The 16,403-nt window shown below is 33.8% G+C and overlaps 2 protein-coding genes across 4 annotated transcripts; one reads left to right on the forward strand and one right to left on the reverse strand.

The window, feature by feature from the left end:
* The first annotated feature begins 547 nt into the window (after positions 1-547).
* LOC102613952 (histone acetyltransferase type B catalytic subunit) lies at positions 548-3,864 on the forward strand. 2 transcript variants are annotated; one of them, XM_006475320.4, is made up of 10 exons: positions 548-715; positions 814-855; positions 1,222-1,331; positions 1,432-1,500; positions 1,651-1,689; positions 1,780-1,856; positions 1,974-2,073; positions 2,372-2,453; positions 2,554-2,714; positions 2,867-3,864. In XM_006475320.4, exons 1-10 carry the CDS (start codon positions 637-639, stop codon positions 3,506-3,508), a joined length of 1,401 nt encoding a protein of 466 aa, XP_006475383.1. In that variant the 5' UTR covers positions 548-636; the 3' UTR covers positions 3,509-3,864. The 2 variants fall into 2 exon arrangements, with proteins under 2 accessions (XP_006475383.1, XP_006475384.1); XM_006475321.4 differs by having other exon boundaries at positions 549-715; positions 1,191-1,331.
* Positions 3,865-4,139: 275 nt separating this feature from the next.
* LOC102614441 (hypothetical protein) lies at positions 4,140-7,975 on the reverse strand. Of its 2 annotated transcripts, XM_006475322.4 has the most exons (7): positions 7,366-7,974; positions 7,172-7,257; positions 5,604-5,682; positions 5,432-5,491; positions 5,046-5,167; positions 4,864-4,935; positions 4,140-4,476 (listed from the first exon to the last, which is right to left on the reverse strand). In XM_006475322.4, the coding sequence occupies exons 1-7, from the start codon at positions 7,720-7,722 to the stop codon at positions 4,374-4,376; spliced, it is 879 nt and encodes a 292-aa protein (XP_006475385.1). In that variant the 5' UTR covers positions 7,723-7,974; the 3' UTR covers positions 4,140-4,373. The 2 variants fall into 2 exon arrangements, with proteins under 2 accessions (XP_006475385.1, XP_052293816.1); XM_052437856.1 differs by lacking the exon at positions 4,864-4,935 and having other exon boundaries at positions 7,366-7,975.
* Positions 7,976-16,403: the final 8,428 nt, after the last annotated feature.

Raw genomic sequence — 16,403 nt, forward strand, 5'->3', positions numbered from 1 at the left:
ATAAAAATATTATAATATAATATAATTATGTCATCATTTTTATTTTATTTATAAAAATTTAATATTATATTGTGCTATAATATAATATAATCTATATTATGTTATAGTATCATTTATATTATAATAAGTATGTATAAAAATAAGTTATATTATAATATAATATTATGTAATAATATTATAATAATAGAATATAATATTATAAAATTTTATTATTCAATGATATTATATTATAAAAAATTTTATATTAAAAAATTAAGATATAAAAATAATTATTTAATAAATAATTTTAGGAATTCGTAATATCTCATTAAAATATTAATATTTAAATATTGTAATATTAATATAAAATAATATTATATATAATAAAGTCCAAAAAACGCACCCCGAATTCTTTATACAGTAATAGCTGCGAGAAGAAATCTATTCTAGAGTAAAAAATTTGGGTGGGCCTGAATCACCGGTCCGTTTGGCCCATAACTTAATAGAGGAGGAGCGGAGTGGCATTGTACTCGTGAGATATGCACGTCAGGAGGGACCATATAATACCTCTTAAGTTATTCCCGTTTGTACGCTACAATTTCCCGCCTCAGTTTCTCTCATTTCCCGCTCCTCTGCTAAACCCTAGCTCTCCCAAAAATGGGGCAAAAGAAAAACCCTTCTGCCGATCCAGTCTCCGAACCCAAGAAGCGAAGGCGAGTCGGATTCTCGGATGTCGGTGAGTCTACTCAGCTGCGATTTTTCCTCAAATGCTTTTTTTAATAATTTTTTTAAAAAAATCTGGTTTAGCTAACTGGCTCTCATTTTGTGGTGCAGATGAAGGAGTTGAGGCAAACCAATGCATTAAAATTTATCTGGGTATCAATTACTTTCACTCTAATTTCATGTAGTTGCTGAATCTTTTTATTTTGTTTTGTGAATTGATTTTCTAGTTTTGGAAATTCGTTAGGATGATACATTTTAGAAGACTTGGTTACTGGACTATTTGAAATTGTGGGATATCTTGTGTTGTTGAGTTGGAGCAATCCGCAAAACTTCACATTTGTTTGATAAAATATGGATAATTTTGTGTTCTTGCTTGGTTCAGAGCATAAGTAGCTTTGGAATAAAGTGTTACTCATTTTTGTCATCATTGCATTATTTTTCTATATGCTCTGCTTATTACGTTTTTTATTCGTTGAATTTTGATTTAGAATGGATGTTTACATGATTTCTGCTACCTAGTGTCTAGCAAAGAGGAAGTAGGTGTTTCAGACAGTTTCTCGATTGATCCAGTTGACTTAAACAGCTTTTTTGATGAAGATGGGAAGATTTACGGTTACCAAGGTTTGAAGGTAATCTACATCCATATCAAGTTGAAGGCCAAAATGAGTGTTTGATTCCTATAATGTATTTCTTTTTAACAGATTTTGTCTTTTTAACACTTTTGTGTAGATAACCATATGGATTAGCAGTATATCGTTTCATGCATTTGCTGATATTACATTTCAGAGCACCTCTGATGTAAGTACTTAAATTCTTCAGCGTCCGACTATAATTTAGATTCATGTATGCACTATTTCTTATTTTTTTTAAAGTCTGATTCAGTTGGATTTTCCTTTACTTTTATCTGTTGATAGTATTTTATAATTGCTTCTCATTTTCTTTTGTTAGAGGGGCAAAGGAATTACAGATCTAAAATCTGCTCTACAGGTATTCACTTGCCTCCTTATTAAAAGTTTCTGTTGATTGTTGATATCCCTTGTGGTTTTTTTTTTTTTTTTTAATTATGATTTTCCACAGAGGATTTTTGCTGAGACTCTTGTTGAGAATAAAGATGATTTCCTCCAAACATTTTCAACAGAGAAAGACTTTACTAGGTACTGTATATTTGAGATCTTTGCATGTCTAGGTCCTGAATTATCCATACGACAATTTGGTGTTCTGGTTTTTCTTATTAGTAAAAGTTGAGTTTTTCTTTTCATTGTTGCTGCCAGATCTGCTGTATCAAGTGGGGAGATATTGCAACACAAGGTTTCCAATGGACACGTTACTCATTGTAATAATAATCTAAAAGCAGCTGCTTCTGATTTAGAGGTGATTCTTAGATTAAGCTTTTTAATTTTGGCATATGGGAAGAATGATAGCTTCTGTCCTGAAGTTCTAGTTTGCACCGTGGTGTGCACTTATTTAGTGTTTTCAAAAACACTGATTTTGTTGGAGCTTTGGCCTACACCATTTTATCTGCTGTATCCCTTGTCAGGGTTAGATGCATTTTGTTTTAGGATGTACTGTAATTTGTGAAATAAATGTTTTTCCGGTTTGTTTTTCTTATCATCGGCATATTTATTTGTTAGCAAATGACCATCAACCATGTGCTTTTCATCTGGGTCAGGTTGTTCGCATGGTGGTGGGAAATATGGAAGCTGGACACCTCTACAGTCGTTTAATACCTCTTGTTCTTCTTCTTGTTGATGGTAAACTGTCACTTCTCAATGCCAATGAAACAATGTTGCATATTCTCGTTTTAGTGCAAATTCAAGTTCCATTTCTAATAAGCTTTTTCATCTTAATTAGGAAGCAACCCTATTGATGTTACTGATCCAAGATGGGAGTTATATATCCTGATTCGGAAGAAAATGGATCAGCAAGGAGATATTCAACATAGACTTCTTGGTTTTACAGCAATATATCGCTTCTATCATTACCCTGACAGTACACGCATGCGACTCAGTCAGGTACATCTCTATCAATATCATTATTTCAGTCAGTAGATAAAGTGGATGAAAAGAGCCCAAGTTGTTTTAGTTGATTAAAATACCAGACAGTTCTTCATGCGATCAAATGTTTTCTCTTCAAGTAATGTCTTGACTTGTGTCTTTGATGGCAGATTTTGATATTGCCTCTTTACCAGCGCAAGGGCTATGGCAGTTTCCTTACAGAGGTGCTCAGCAATGTTGCAGTAGCTGAAAATGTCCACGACTTCACAGTTGAAGAGCCATTAGATTCCTTCCAACACGTTCGCACTTGTGTCGACATACAACACCTGCTTGCTTTTGAGCCAATCCAGCATGCAATTAACTCAGCTGTTTCGCATCTGAAGCAAGGGAAACTATCAAAAAAAATCCTTGCCCCTCGATTTGTGCCACCTGCCAGTACTGTAGAGGAAGTCAGGAAAGTGTTGAAAATCAACAAGAAACAGTTTCTCCAATGTTGGGAGATTTTAATATATCTTCGCCTTGATCCTGTTGACAAGTACATGGAGGATTATACCACAATCATTTCAAATCGTGTGAGGGAAGATATCTTAGGAAAAGATTCAGGCAGTACTGACAAGCGCATAATGGATGTACCTAGCTCTTATGATCCGGAGATGTCTTTTGTCATGTTCAAGTCACAGAATGTTGAAACTAGTGGTGTCCAAATGGATGAAAATCAACCGAGTCAAGAAGAGCAGCTGAAGCAGTTGGTTGATGAAAGGATCAAAGAGATCAAGTTAATTGCACAAAAGGTGTCTCCATTACCGGTCTGAAAAAAATTGTCTTCTGAAAGTCTGGTGTAGGTTGAGCTCAACCAAGACTAGTCTGTAAACAACTAAGCTGTACTTGCAGTTCTAGTAGCCTATGTTTAGTGGTAGTTACCAACTTTTCATTAAACTTGATCACCGTAGCTTTTGCCATCCAATTTTCTGGAGGAAATTGGCAATTGCCACAGTTCATATGTGCAGTGAACCATCCTATATTCCTATCGACTTCGCTGCCGGCTTTAGAAACTATGATGTAATTCCCTTCATATTTGAAACAGACTTGACTTTTATTGGAGATTGACTGTAGGGTGAACTAGTTCCAGGATTTCATACAGCTTGATATGAAGATTACGTTGCCTTTACTGCAATTTCTAATGCTCTTGTCCATTTTGAAGACGAAGTGGCTTGTATCTTCTTCCACAAGAGTCTTCCAGTTCTTATATATGCTGATGTCCGGGTTGGCTTTAATTTTTATACTCCATTTTTTAGTCCATATTTGTATCCTAGTCACTCCATTTTTTTGGTATATCTGAAACAACCAGGTCGGAGCTAACTTATTTAAATAAATAGTAAATGAAAATGTAATCTCTGACCAAAAGATTAAAACAAAGATAAAGTGAATTCACATATTACCGGATACCCAAGCAAACTAGATCACTTTTAGCATTATTTGCTTAAATTATACATCCTTGCACTCAGTTCTAGTGGCAAATATCCTATACCATCATCAAAAGCCACTTCAAACATCTGCACAAAACTCTTTAGCATCACAGCATTTGATTCTCATCTCTTCTTATGTACATATATGCATCGGAAAAGATAACACTGAATCATGAATGTCATAATCTCCTCTGAATATGGAGAAAGAAGGCTAAATTTTGTGAACACTGCAACCTGCATCTTCTGATTTCAAGTTCTCTTTCCAATTCTCAAATTCAGATCCACCAAACACAAGTTGCTTAATTCCAACAAAGCTGTAAAAGTTAGAGTGTGTTAGAATCAGCAGAAACGTTTAATATTTAAAGCTGCAAGTCCACAAATTAGGCTGATGAACATAACAAAGAAAACCATCAGAAATTTATAGCATTAGACACACGTGAAACAAAGAGAAAGCAAATGCCAATTATCCGTGTTGTATTTACATAAATATCCTGCTGATTGCTGCTAAGAGCAAAAGTCAATTGCTACAAAGTGCGAAATAGTTTCCAGTTATTAACTTATTATCCTCTTGGAATGCCCACTGAGTAGGAATCTCCACTTAGTAGTCTCATATATTCAAGCAAGGACACCAATCCACTGATTTGAATACAGACTTATAGTAGTTAGAACTTATCAAGATTAACAAAGATATGGGAGCTTACTCGGAGCTTATCTGTGTCAACGCATTAATCAGAACATCAAGAAGCAATGGCTCAGTGGTCCCAATGTCCATCCTATTTCAGGTTTTGATATAATATTCATTAGCAAGAACCACTAACACATCCATTCCGTAAAGCAAGATAGACACAGAAGTACATTTGCTAGCTCACAAGCAAGTCCATACCATATACGTGCCAAGTTGTCTTGAATCTCAAGATCTCCTGTGTTGTAAAATGTGGTTGGTGTAACATTTGCTCCGGAAATCACATCATAACTTGGTCTTTTATCCATATGAGATTGTGACAACTGCAAGGACAATGAAGTATGGGTAGGCAACAAACATCAAAAATACAATAATTGCAAGCATGAGGCATCAGATTTGTACAGCAAGTAGAATTTAAACATTTCAAACTTCACATTTCCAAAAACTAAACCATTTATACAGTTCATAGTCATTTTCATTTCCTAGCAAAAAGTCTACCTATCAGCAATTTTACTAGAGAATTATGATATTAAAAAAAAAAAAAAATCCTCCATTGCTACTTGCTTAAATCACTAAGGAAAACTTACTTGCATATTCATGGAGTTGCATCCACCAAGACGCCCAATGATATGCCACGCTCGAATTGCCTGCAAAGTTTAAATACGCCATATCATCTGAAATTCTTATTTTCTTTTAGCAAGGAATTTCTGAAATTCCTTTGTAAATGTAAAAATGAAATGATAAGGAGAAATAACTTACATCACAAATTAAGGAAACATCTCTCTCCAACGGCGCATTGTAGAATTCAAACCATATGTAGGAGTTTGAGAAATCAAATCTGGCAATGCAGGTTGGCAAATTAACGAAACAGTTACATTTGAAATTGCTTCCATATTAGGGGGGTAAAAAATAATAATAGAATAAAACAACAAAAACTACAACACATATAAATGAAAAAGCAAAGCAACTATATCTAGCCATGCTAGGAAAATGGCTATGATCAAGAGCCTTGAAACCACAAATAACCCAACTTATGAGGAGTTAGAGAATTAACTCCAGGAATGAGATAGGTACTTCAATAGCAGTTTTGGTCCTCTCGGAAATTCAGATATTGACCAACAAGCAAATTGAATTCAATCAGCCACAGATGCAATATTCAGAAATGTATCAAATGGTTAAATTGTCATTTGACTGGTATAAGTAATGTTCTCCTAATTATATCTGAATTAAAAAAAAAAAAGGGATTAGAGAAAACTAGCATGAAGTGGCAAGCAAAAGGACAAGTGTTGCTTCAACACAGCCACCTAAATGAAGCCCTAGTGGAGTAAAATGAGGCTTCTAAGCCAACGGTGCAGCGGTAAAGTTACACCATAAATAAATAAGCCCATTAGCTTGACGAAGCAAATATTCAATAAATTAAAACTATGCAAACATTAAATAGAGGAAACATTGAAATTTTAATAAGGAACTTTTTATTTCCTTTATAGAATAGGAGCAAAAGCTTTCTCTGTTCTATTCTATATTGATACAGTATAACAGTTTACTAAAAGCTTTCTCTAAACTGTTTTTTACAATTTTGATTCTTATTACAAATGAAGCTAATGGGAATATTTGTAATGTAATTCCACCGCTGCACCGTTTGGCTTAGAAGCCCCATTTGCTCCATACAACACTTCCTTTATGTGGCTATTCGTTGAAGTAACACTTGACCTTATGCTTGCGCACACCTCACTAGAAGACAAAGTATTCACTAAAGGACAAAAGAAATTTACTTTTTGGCTATTTTTTTGTACTCATTCCAGTACAAACATCATTATTCAAAGATTCAATTTGGCTAGTCTTTAGTTGGATATGCATCATATTTTAACACACTCACCCATGTAAATAATCTTATAAGATGAGACAAGCTACAACTTTCTACACACCTCCTCCAATGCCTAGACATCTCCAAACGCAAACAAAACTACAAAGTCTCTGAAGCTCAAAACGTACTACATAACCAGAGACTGAAATTGAAGCTATCAAACAGTTTGCACTGAAATTCCCTCCTAATTGGCAAGATAATCAACAAACACACAAAGACATCAAACCTGATGAGCATTTCAAGTTGACTTCTTCGTAACTTCTTTTGAAATTTATTTGATCACCCATAAGACATGGCGTTTATTCACACCATCACGAGAGAATCAGGCAAAGTACGGGCACTCTTATCATTTCATCAGCACAATTAATTATACATTTTACTTTAGAACCAGAATTTTCAAATAATTAGATGCATCAGAAAGTGCAATCAGTGCATAACTAACGACAGAATAACTATAACTCACTTGTTAAAAGTCACTTTGACAGGAGTGGCAGAGCCAGTCTTTGTGTGCAATATTTTGTCTCTTTTATTCTTCAATCTATCTGCCATCTTTAAAAGATCAAAAGGCCAAAAACAAAATTATCTCTATTGATTACTTTAAGCTAAAAGACAATTAAATAATTAATTAATAGGCAGCAAAGAACAACAAAAACTCACTTTGGATTTCGCCCGTTGCGGGTCGTCAAGGCAACTCCCCAAAATATCCGCAAATTCAGGGTCTTTATCGTAATCTTTCCCTTCTTCGCTCCTCCTTCCTCTGTATGCTTTCCGCGACGTCGTTTTGTCTTCAACATCTACATCTTCATCTTCAACTTCAACTTCAACATCAACATCTATACCGACCTCGCCCTGCAATTTCTGGGCTTGGGAAACAAAAACAGGAGTCCTGATGAGTCGAGGAGCGTGGTTCTGTGTAGAGAGTGTGACTGCCGAAAATGGGGCCAAACGGTTGTTTAAATGGCGGGAAAAGTCGATGACCGGTAAAATGGGTGCGCAAGTGTTTAGGATAAACATTGTTGTTTGTTTGGGGATGATTTAATTTGGGGTTTGGGGAGCACCGGCGTGTTTTAGCTAGAGGCAGACCGTTATGCCTTAAACTATCGTTGTCTCTCTCATAATATGCGCCTCAGAGATTATGAAATGTGAAGGAGAAGGTTTTAGCGAGGCTTTTGCCGTTTCTGGTGACCCGCCAAGGCTAGCCGGCTGCTCCTTATGGTACTGTGATTGAGGGCTTTATTTTCAATAGTTTTGTATTGTAATGGGCTGAAATGAAAATTAAAGCGAGTCATTTTTTATTTTTTTTAGATATTGGAACCGATGATTGTTTTAGGGAGGACAAAAAAGTCGAGGTCGATTTGGTCCATTTCCACGAATTTTGGTCCAAACCTCTCGTATGAAATAAATATTTAGGAAAAAAAGTCAGGGCATGCCCAAACCTTTTTTCTTTTAATAAATTTATAAATTAGAATAATAAATTTAAATTTAAAAATTAATAGAAAAAATAAAAAAAGCTTAAATTCCAAAGTTATATATCAATAATAAATCAAAAAATTTAAAATTACAACACTAAATTCTCTTTTAAATGATACTTAATTAAGAGAGTGCTTGAATTAGAGAATTTAATACTAAAAAATTAAATATCTAAACTTTTATTTACTCCATTTTATTTATTTATTATTTTATTTTGAAATGTTTGTTTTCTCTAATTCATTGTTGATTATAACAACTTGATTATTATTAACTCATTTCAAGTTTATAATAATTTTAAAAAAATTAAAAAAATAAGTAAAAGCCCAAGCCTAGTTTATTTTGTTCTAAAATTAAAATAAAATTCTATAAGTTATTAAAATATTATTAATTATTGTAGTATGAGTAGTGATGATAATAATAATAATAATAAGAAAAATTTTCTTCTTTTTCTAATTTTTTTTCAACATCATAATGGTACGTCTACAAGAATCATGGTCTTTTTTTACCATATTTTCTGCAGTATTTGATCGCAGAATCTAATTTTTTTTTAATCACAACTAAGTTTGTCGCAAAATGTCTTTATTTTGCGACTATTGCTATTTTTGTGGATATACATATGTTTTTTGCGACCAACAAAACATTTATATAAATTTAGAATGTTATGTTCTGTAATATTGTTGTTTGTCGAGGAAAATATTTGTATAAATTTAGAAACTTTTTTTTTTCCCGTGACCAAAAAAAAAAAAAAATTCGTTGCAAGAATATACTTTTAGAATGGAGGTATGGCCAATGAGTATTTTTTGAAGAAGCATCTGCAGTGCGATTAATTTATATTCGAGATAAGACTGTTTAATCGATTTGATGCATTTTTTCATTTATTTGGTGCTTGGGGATTTTCTTTTTATTGCGCTTGTTTGGACATTAAAATGTTATTTTGTAAGAGCTGAACTACTTTGTTTTGTAAAAGTTAAGTTTTATCTTTAGTTATAAAGTTTTTACAGTTCAATATAAATTTCCGATCGTAAGGCAGTTGTGAATAAAAAATGAGGCAAATAATCTAATACGATAGGCATAATAATTCGAAAGTGACACGTGATAATATATTAAGTATATGTGTTTAGGGTGAAATTTAGATGCTGACATGGTCTGGTCTAATGTCTTGATGACACGTGACAAAGAAAGTCAGGCAAGTGAAGTTAGCTTATTTGACCGAATGGTAATATAGCTCTCAAAGGTTAGAAGATAAGCTCTCTAAGGAGAATGATAGTTTCGGTAAATATACCCAATATTTGGGGGTATTATTAGAACCTCAAATTTGGTGATTGGAGCCAGTAGGTGAACAATGAATGCCATCATAAGAGAGAATAAAATATCTTATTTTTGACTAAGGATGAGGAAGTAATGAAAAAAAAAAATTGAGCAAAATAATAAGAGGGGACTGCATTAGCTGTCCCCTGAAAAATAACAAGACCACAAAGTTGATTGGTTGCTATATGTCTAATTGTGGAGGCAAGAAAGTGGCTGGAGGTTTCCTTATCTCCTAAGAGCATCTCCAAAAGGGTCTTTAAATTTTACTCTTTAAATTTCAATTTGCTTAATGATGTGACAAATAAGTGTATAGAAAAATATAATCCCCTCCAAAAGACTCACCAAATAAGAATAAATTAATATTATTTTAATCAAATCTTTCCTACTATCAAAGTGAATTGTCATTATATTTTTTAAAAGAAACATAAATAATAATTATTGCAGTCTTATCTTTTCAATAAATAATAATAAAATATTAATAGAAGAGGGAGAAACTCACTCGGCAATATTGAAGAGTAAGAAACAAATCTTATTTGAAGAATCTAAATTAACGTATCTTTTGGAGTGTTTAATATTGATATGACTTTTCAAATAAGAAATAAAATCTTATTTGAAAAGTCTTTTGAAAATGCTCTAAGCTTATGGATGTCACCATTAAAGGGTAAAGGTAAAAATACTAAAATAACCTCACTTGTGGAGGACAAACTAATGAAAATTCATTAGCTGTCTAAAATTATCAAAATACCCTCAAGAACTCTCCTATATAAACTCTACACGTTCAATTTTGTAAGAGATCTCTGTATTTATCTCTCTTTTGCTCCATCCAACCCTAAGCCCTTTCTTCCATTTCTAATTTCTTAAGAAGCGGCTTCATCTTCTTTTCCCTCTATTTTTATACCTCTATGGAAGATCTTGGTCATCTCACCTCTCAAATAAGCTCTTCCATTATTCTTCTCTTAGAAAACTCTCTAATATTCAATAAGACCTTCATCTCCCTCATGTTATTATCCACCATAAATAACCTTTAATAAGATTTTGTTGATATTGTAAATCAAATCATGTAATACTTCACACATATAATGGATTGGAGATGATTATTAGTATGGATGTAGGCCAAAAGGCTGTACCACAAAAAATATTGTGTTATTTATTGTTTATGCTTATTTTCTTGTTATTATGATGGTTTGATACCCAGATTGCATTTCATATATGACCTTACTTGAGTTATAACATGAGATCGACTGAGCTCAAAAGATAAGCCTATAGAGCTATTCTCGAGTTTATCGAGCTATTCCCAAATCTCTCTTGAGTTCCCTATGTCAACTCTCTAAATTAACTCTCATGAGCTCGACTAAGCTATCCACAATATTCCAAACTTAGATCACCTTAGCTTACCTCCCAAATAACCTTAGCTCATCTTCCAAATCATCTTAGTTATATGAACAGTATAAAAATACGCCTAAACCCAAACATAGCTTAATTTCCCCTCAAATATAAATTTATTTATTTAAATCAGATTTAACTGGATCCAACAAGAAAAACCACTTAAGGGTTCAAATTGGATTCTAGCGAAAATCGAGTTAAAACAATATGATTTTTTTTAATCGAAAAGAGATGAAATAAAGTAATATTTTGACAAAAAAAGAAAGAATTATATTAAGTAATAGAGGAAAGAATGAATAATAATTTGTAGCCATGGCTACATTGGAGTTGCTTCAACATAGTTCTAAGTAATATCATCATATGATCATAGCCACTCTCTTTGAACGTCAGGATTACATATACTTACAACACATGTATTGTACATGATTATGGGTTAGCTGTTGAGAGTAGGCATGACAATTTTGGGTCAGGCTCGGGCTTACCCATAAATAAAGAGTCTGAGCCTGATAAAAGCTTGATTTTTTCACCTTCCTTGCCTCGACCAAATAGTTAAAAAATAAATATTTTTTAAATTTTTTAATATTTAAATAATTTAAATTTACCTCCCCTAATATATTAAAATTAAACATAAAAATTACTCTAATTAATATCTCAACCATAAAATCATATAAATAACCGAACATAAACAAAACCATGCCTAATTCAAATAAAAACACAAAATTCAAATAAAAACATACATTTTTTATTATTATTAAGTGGTAGGATTAGGTCGGGTCGGGTCAGCTAAGGCCCGAACCCTGACCCGAATTTGGTCAGGTTGTGATTTTTAAGTTCGAGCTCGAAGACCCTTAAATTCGGATTAAAGTCCAAAAATTTCAAATCGAGCCAATCGAGTGAAAATTTAGATCGAAATTTTTTGCCGGGTAAAGATAACTGAATACAATAAAGATATTCCAAAAAGGGTTCTAATAAAGGTCGAAAATAATAGGCGTGCATGACCGATCCGAATACGATTTTCATTATGGCGGGAGTAGTAATCATGGCCGCATATTGCAAAGCAGAGTGATGGGGCCGGATCCGTAAAAATTACAAATCAGATCGTCTGGTTTTAAAAATTAAATGAAAAGTTGGAATAAATGCCTCTACATTTGGTTTGTGTCTTATAAGCTTCTTCGATCTGGCTTGCTGAAACTTATGCCCTATAACAGTAGTTTCATTTTGTGAAATTGAGATTGCATGCCAAGTATTTATGTCATTTCTTTGTGGTTCTATTTCTATTTATCTATTTTGAGTGGTTTGCCGATGTGTTAAAATTAATGGTTGGATCTTGTACATTGGTATTCAATGCTGATGTTTGATGAAATATTTCTAAGTATTGTCTTTAAATTATTTTTTGAAATGCTTGTACTAGTTCAATGATGACATCTGCAATTCATATGTAAGTGCTTTCATTAATTAAATAACGCAATTTAAAAGAGAGATATGAGAGTAGAGGAAGGCCTAGGTCAACGTAATTAGGGATTGCTTCATAAATTGAGAAGATATTGCCCAATGCTGACATTACCTAATTTCAAGTCAACTTTGGCTGGAAACTCGAATATGAAAGAGATTGTGCATTGCTATCAGTAATTTGTTTTTTTAATGGATTCCCTTGTTTACAAATGCCCTTCTATCACATTTTGCATAAGAAACTTGCAGTAGAGGTGGAGCTTTGCCAAGGGAACCGATGACTTCAACTGTTATTGCAAGTTTCCAAGCTTGGAGGAACTTGAGGCCTGTGCTCTGGGCCCATGGGATGTGTAACGTTTACTTGTCCTATTCTTTCATGTTTAATGATTTTTGTGAAAATTCAGATTTCTTCAGTTTTTAATCTCTATTTTCTCATTCCATATAATAAAAAAGAATACATATTTATATACATTACACCCTAGGAACAACATGGTAAAAATAGATAGGATATTGCAAATCAATATCCCTGAAAATTAGGGATTAAATCTCTTAAAATCTAGTATTTAAGTCAACACATAACTGTAAAATACAGCTGACATCTACAACAATAGTCAACACACAACTGTAAAATACAGCTGACATTTGCAACAATCCCCTTCAATCTGGAGTATAGATGTTCTTCATGCCCAACTTGCATACAAACTCTTCAAACTTGTGTCTAGGAATTCATTTTGTCAACATATCTGCAGTTTGTTGTCCTGTAGGAATATACACCAAACAGATAACTCCAATTTCCAATTTCTTTTTAATAAAATGTCGATCTACCTCTACATGTTTTGTCCTGTCATGATGGACAAGATTATGAGCAATATTAATTGTTGCCCTATTGTCACAGTAAAGTTACATAGGATTGTTTTTTTATTAACTGTAGTTCTTCGAGAACACATTCTATCCACATAAGCTCACATACTGCATGTGCTAGTGCTCGAAACTCTGCTTCTGCACTGCTTCGTGCCACTACAGTTTGCTTCTTTCTTCTCCAAGTTACAAGGTTTCCCCACGCCTTAGTACAATAGCCTATTATACTAATCCTATACATGACGTTTCCAGCCCAATCCGCATCAACAAAAGCTTATACATTCCTTTTTTTTCTCTTCTCAAAATAAAGTCTCTTTCCCGGTGTTGACTTCAAGTATTGAAGTATCTGGTTTACTGCCACTAAGTGAGCTTGTCTTGGAGTGTGCATAAACTGGCTCACTAAGCTTACCGCAAAAGCAATATCAGGTCTAGTATAAGAAAGATAAATTAAACTCCCTACTAGTCTTTAATATCTCATCCTCTCCACGGGTGCACTATTTTCTTCAAGACCCAACTTGCTATTTGGTTCAACTGGTGTGGCAGTAGGTTTACAGTCAGTCATACTAGTTTCTTTTAGTAAATCTAGGGTGTATTTCCGTTGTGTAACTATAATACCTTTAGCTATTCTAGCTACCTCCATTCCCAAAAAATAACGTAGTGGTCCAAGATCCTTGATTTTAAACTTACAAACTAATTTTTCCTTCAATCCTTCTAGCTCTTCTTTGTCATCCCCTGTTAGTGTAATGTTGTCAACATACATGATCAAAATAGTTAACTTCCCTTCTTTAGACCGTTTGTAGAACATAGTGTGATCGGCTTGCCCTTAAGAGTAATCATAGCTCTTCAAGACTTTTCCAAATCGGTCGAACCAGGCCCTAAGGGACTGTTTAAGGCCATAGAGAGACCTTTTTAACTGACAAAGTCTTCCAGCATGTTATTTTTCTTCGAAACTAATCGACATATCCATGTAAACCTCCTCTTCCAATTCTCCATTCAAGAATGCCATTCAAAGGCATTCTTGATATCAAGCTGGTTGAGAGGCCAATCTAAATTTGCAGCAAGAAAGAGAATGATCCTTACAGTATTAAGCTTTGCCACTGGGGCAAAAGTCTCTAGGTAGTCCATCCCATAAGTTTTTGTGAAACTCTTCGCCATGAGTCTTGCTTTGTACATGTTCACACTTCTATCAGCTTCATATTTGATTGTAAATACCCATTTGCAGCCTACAGTCCTCTTGGTTTTAGGTCTTGGTATAAAGTTCCATGTGTTATTCTTTATTAAGGCTGCCATTTCTTCTTGAACAACTTTCTTCCACTCATTTGACTCAAGGGCTTCATGGATGTTTCTTGGAATAGTGGTATTAGATAGATTAGCCACAAAATTCCTATACTCCTTAGATAGATTTGCATATGATAAGAGCTTGTAGATAAGATGTTTGGTGTAATTTATCACCTATTTCCTTATCACAATAGGCAAATTTGTGGACTTCTGAGCTTCGTTCTCAGCATATTCAGTAGGCGGGTTTTGATCATCCCTTAGTTCAAATCTTGGTTCTGCTTCGTCTATAAGTGGTTGTATCTCTTGAGTTTTATTCTTCCTTCATGAATAGACATGAAACTCACATATCGATTACTCCAATGTGAATTGGCTTTTATCCCTTCATTCCTTGGTGGCACTATTGGTTTATTAAGTTCTATGGTGTTAGGTAGGTTAGGATGAATGTCTGGACTAAGAGAGGAGGTATTTGGCAGATTGAGTTGTAGGCTAGAATTACTGGGCATATTGGGTTTTAGGCTGGAATTACTGAGCATATTGGGTTTTAGGCTGAACCTACTGGACATTTTGGGTTTTAGGCTTAAATTACTAGGAATCTTAGGTTCCAAAATGTCAAGAAGATCCCAAGAATTACCTTCTTTCAAATTCTGCCCCTGAAGAGAATTACTTGGGCAAAAAAGGCTGATTTTCAAATAACTTGACATCCATGGTGACGAATAATTTTTTTGTAAGAGGATTATAGCACTTGTACCCTTTCTTGGTAGGATAATATCCTAGAAACATGCACTTGATGGATTTAGGAGACATCTTTGCTCTTTGAAGACTCGGAAGATATACAAAAGCTATACAACCGAAAGTTTTAAGTGCAATATTAGAGGTAACAAGGTGATTATGTGGGTAGCTGTTAAGAAAAAAAGAAATAAGTGTCTTGAATTTAAGAACTCGAGAAGGCATATGGTTTATGAGATAAGATGATATAAGAATGGCCTTTCCTCAATAGATTTTTGGTACATTAGTCGTGAACATAATGACCCTAGCAACCTCTAAAAGGTGTCTTTTTTTACGTTCCGCAACCCCATTTTGTTATGGTGTTCCAGAACAAGAACTTTGGTGGAAAATTCCTTATTGTGATAGGTAACTTCCTAAAATATAATTAAAATACTCAATTCCATTATCTGTACGGAGTATACAAATATCAGTTTGAAATTGGGTTTTTAACATGGCATGGAACTATTTTAAAAGTTTGTTCAGCTTCATATTTTTCCCTCACAAGGTACACCCAAGTGGTCCTAGAGTGGTCATCTATGAATGTAATGAACCATTTTTCTTTTGATAGGTTGTTAACCCTTGAGGGGCCCCAAATATCGCTATGAATAAAAAAGAAAGGTTGGGATGATTTATAAGTACGGGCAAGAAATGGAATACTTGTTTGTTTAGCCATTTGGCAAAAATCACAATATAATAAACTCAAATCTTTATTTTTAAAAAAGGAAGGACACAAGGCTTTTAGATATAGAAAACTAGGGTGACCTAACCTGTAGTGCCACAACATTATTTTAGAAGAAACAAATTCACATTGAGAGACCTGAGCGCGTCCTTTCACGGGTCCTTTATTCTCGAGATAATACAACCCCTCATATTCCTTCGCATTCCCAATCATCCTCCGCAAGATTGGATCCTGAAATAGACAATTAGAACCACATAATTTAGCTATACAGTTTGTGTCCTTGGTAAGTTTACTAACTGAAAAAAGATTACATTTAAGATTTGGGATATGTAAAACTGAAAAAAGAGTAAAAAAATTTGATAGTTTTACTGTTCCTTTTATAGCAATAGTAGATAATGATCCATTAGCAATCCTCACTTTATAATTACCTGGACATGGAGTGTAATTAGAGAAAAATTTAGAAGAACCTGTCATATGGTCTAAGGCCCCTGAATCAACAATCCAA

Source organism: Citrus sinensis, chromosome 1 (assembly GCF_022201045.2).
Source record: "Citrus sinensis cultivar Valencia sweet orange chromosome 1, DVS_A1.0, whole genome shotgun sequence".
Classification (NCBI taxonomy): Eukaryota; Viridiplantae; Streptophyta; class Magnoliopsida; order Sapindales; family Rutaceae; genus Citrus; species Citrus sinensis.

What these genes read in the sequence shown, in the direction of transcription:
- LOC102614441 (XM_006475322.4), bottom strand. Translation starts at nt 7,722, where the DNA reads ATGTTTATCCTAAACACTTGCGCACCCATTTTACCGGTCATCGACTTT. An exon ending in ATGTTTCCTTAATTTGTGAT is followed by an intron (nt 5,492 to 5,603) that starts GTAAGTTATTTC and finishes TAAACTTTGCAG; the next exon opens with GCAATTCGAGCGTGGCATAT. An exon ending in GCAACTCCATGAATATGCAA is followed by an intron (nt 5,168 to 5,431) that starts GTAAGTTTTCCT and finishes TTGTCCTTGCAG; the next exon opens with TTGTCACAATCTCATATGGA.
- LOC102613952 (XM_006475320.4), top strand. Translation starts at nt 637, where the DNA reads ATGGGGCAAAAGAAAAACCCTTCTGCCGATCCAGTCTCCGAACCCAAG. An exon ending in ACAGAGAAAGACTTTACTAG is followed by an intron (nt 1,857 to 1,973) that starts GTACTGTATATT and finishes TGTTGCTGCCAG; the next exon opens with ATCTGCTGTATCAAGTGGGG. An exon ending in CAGCTGCTTCTGATTTAGAG is followed by an intron (nt 2,074 to 2,371) that starts GTGATTCTTAGA and finishes CATCTGGGTCAG; the next exon opens with GTTGTTCGCATGGTGGTGGG.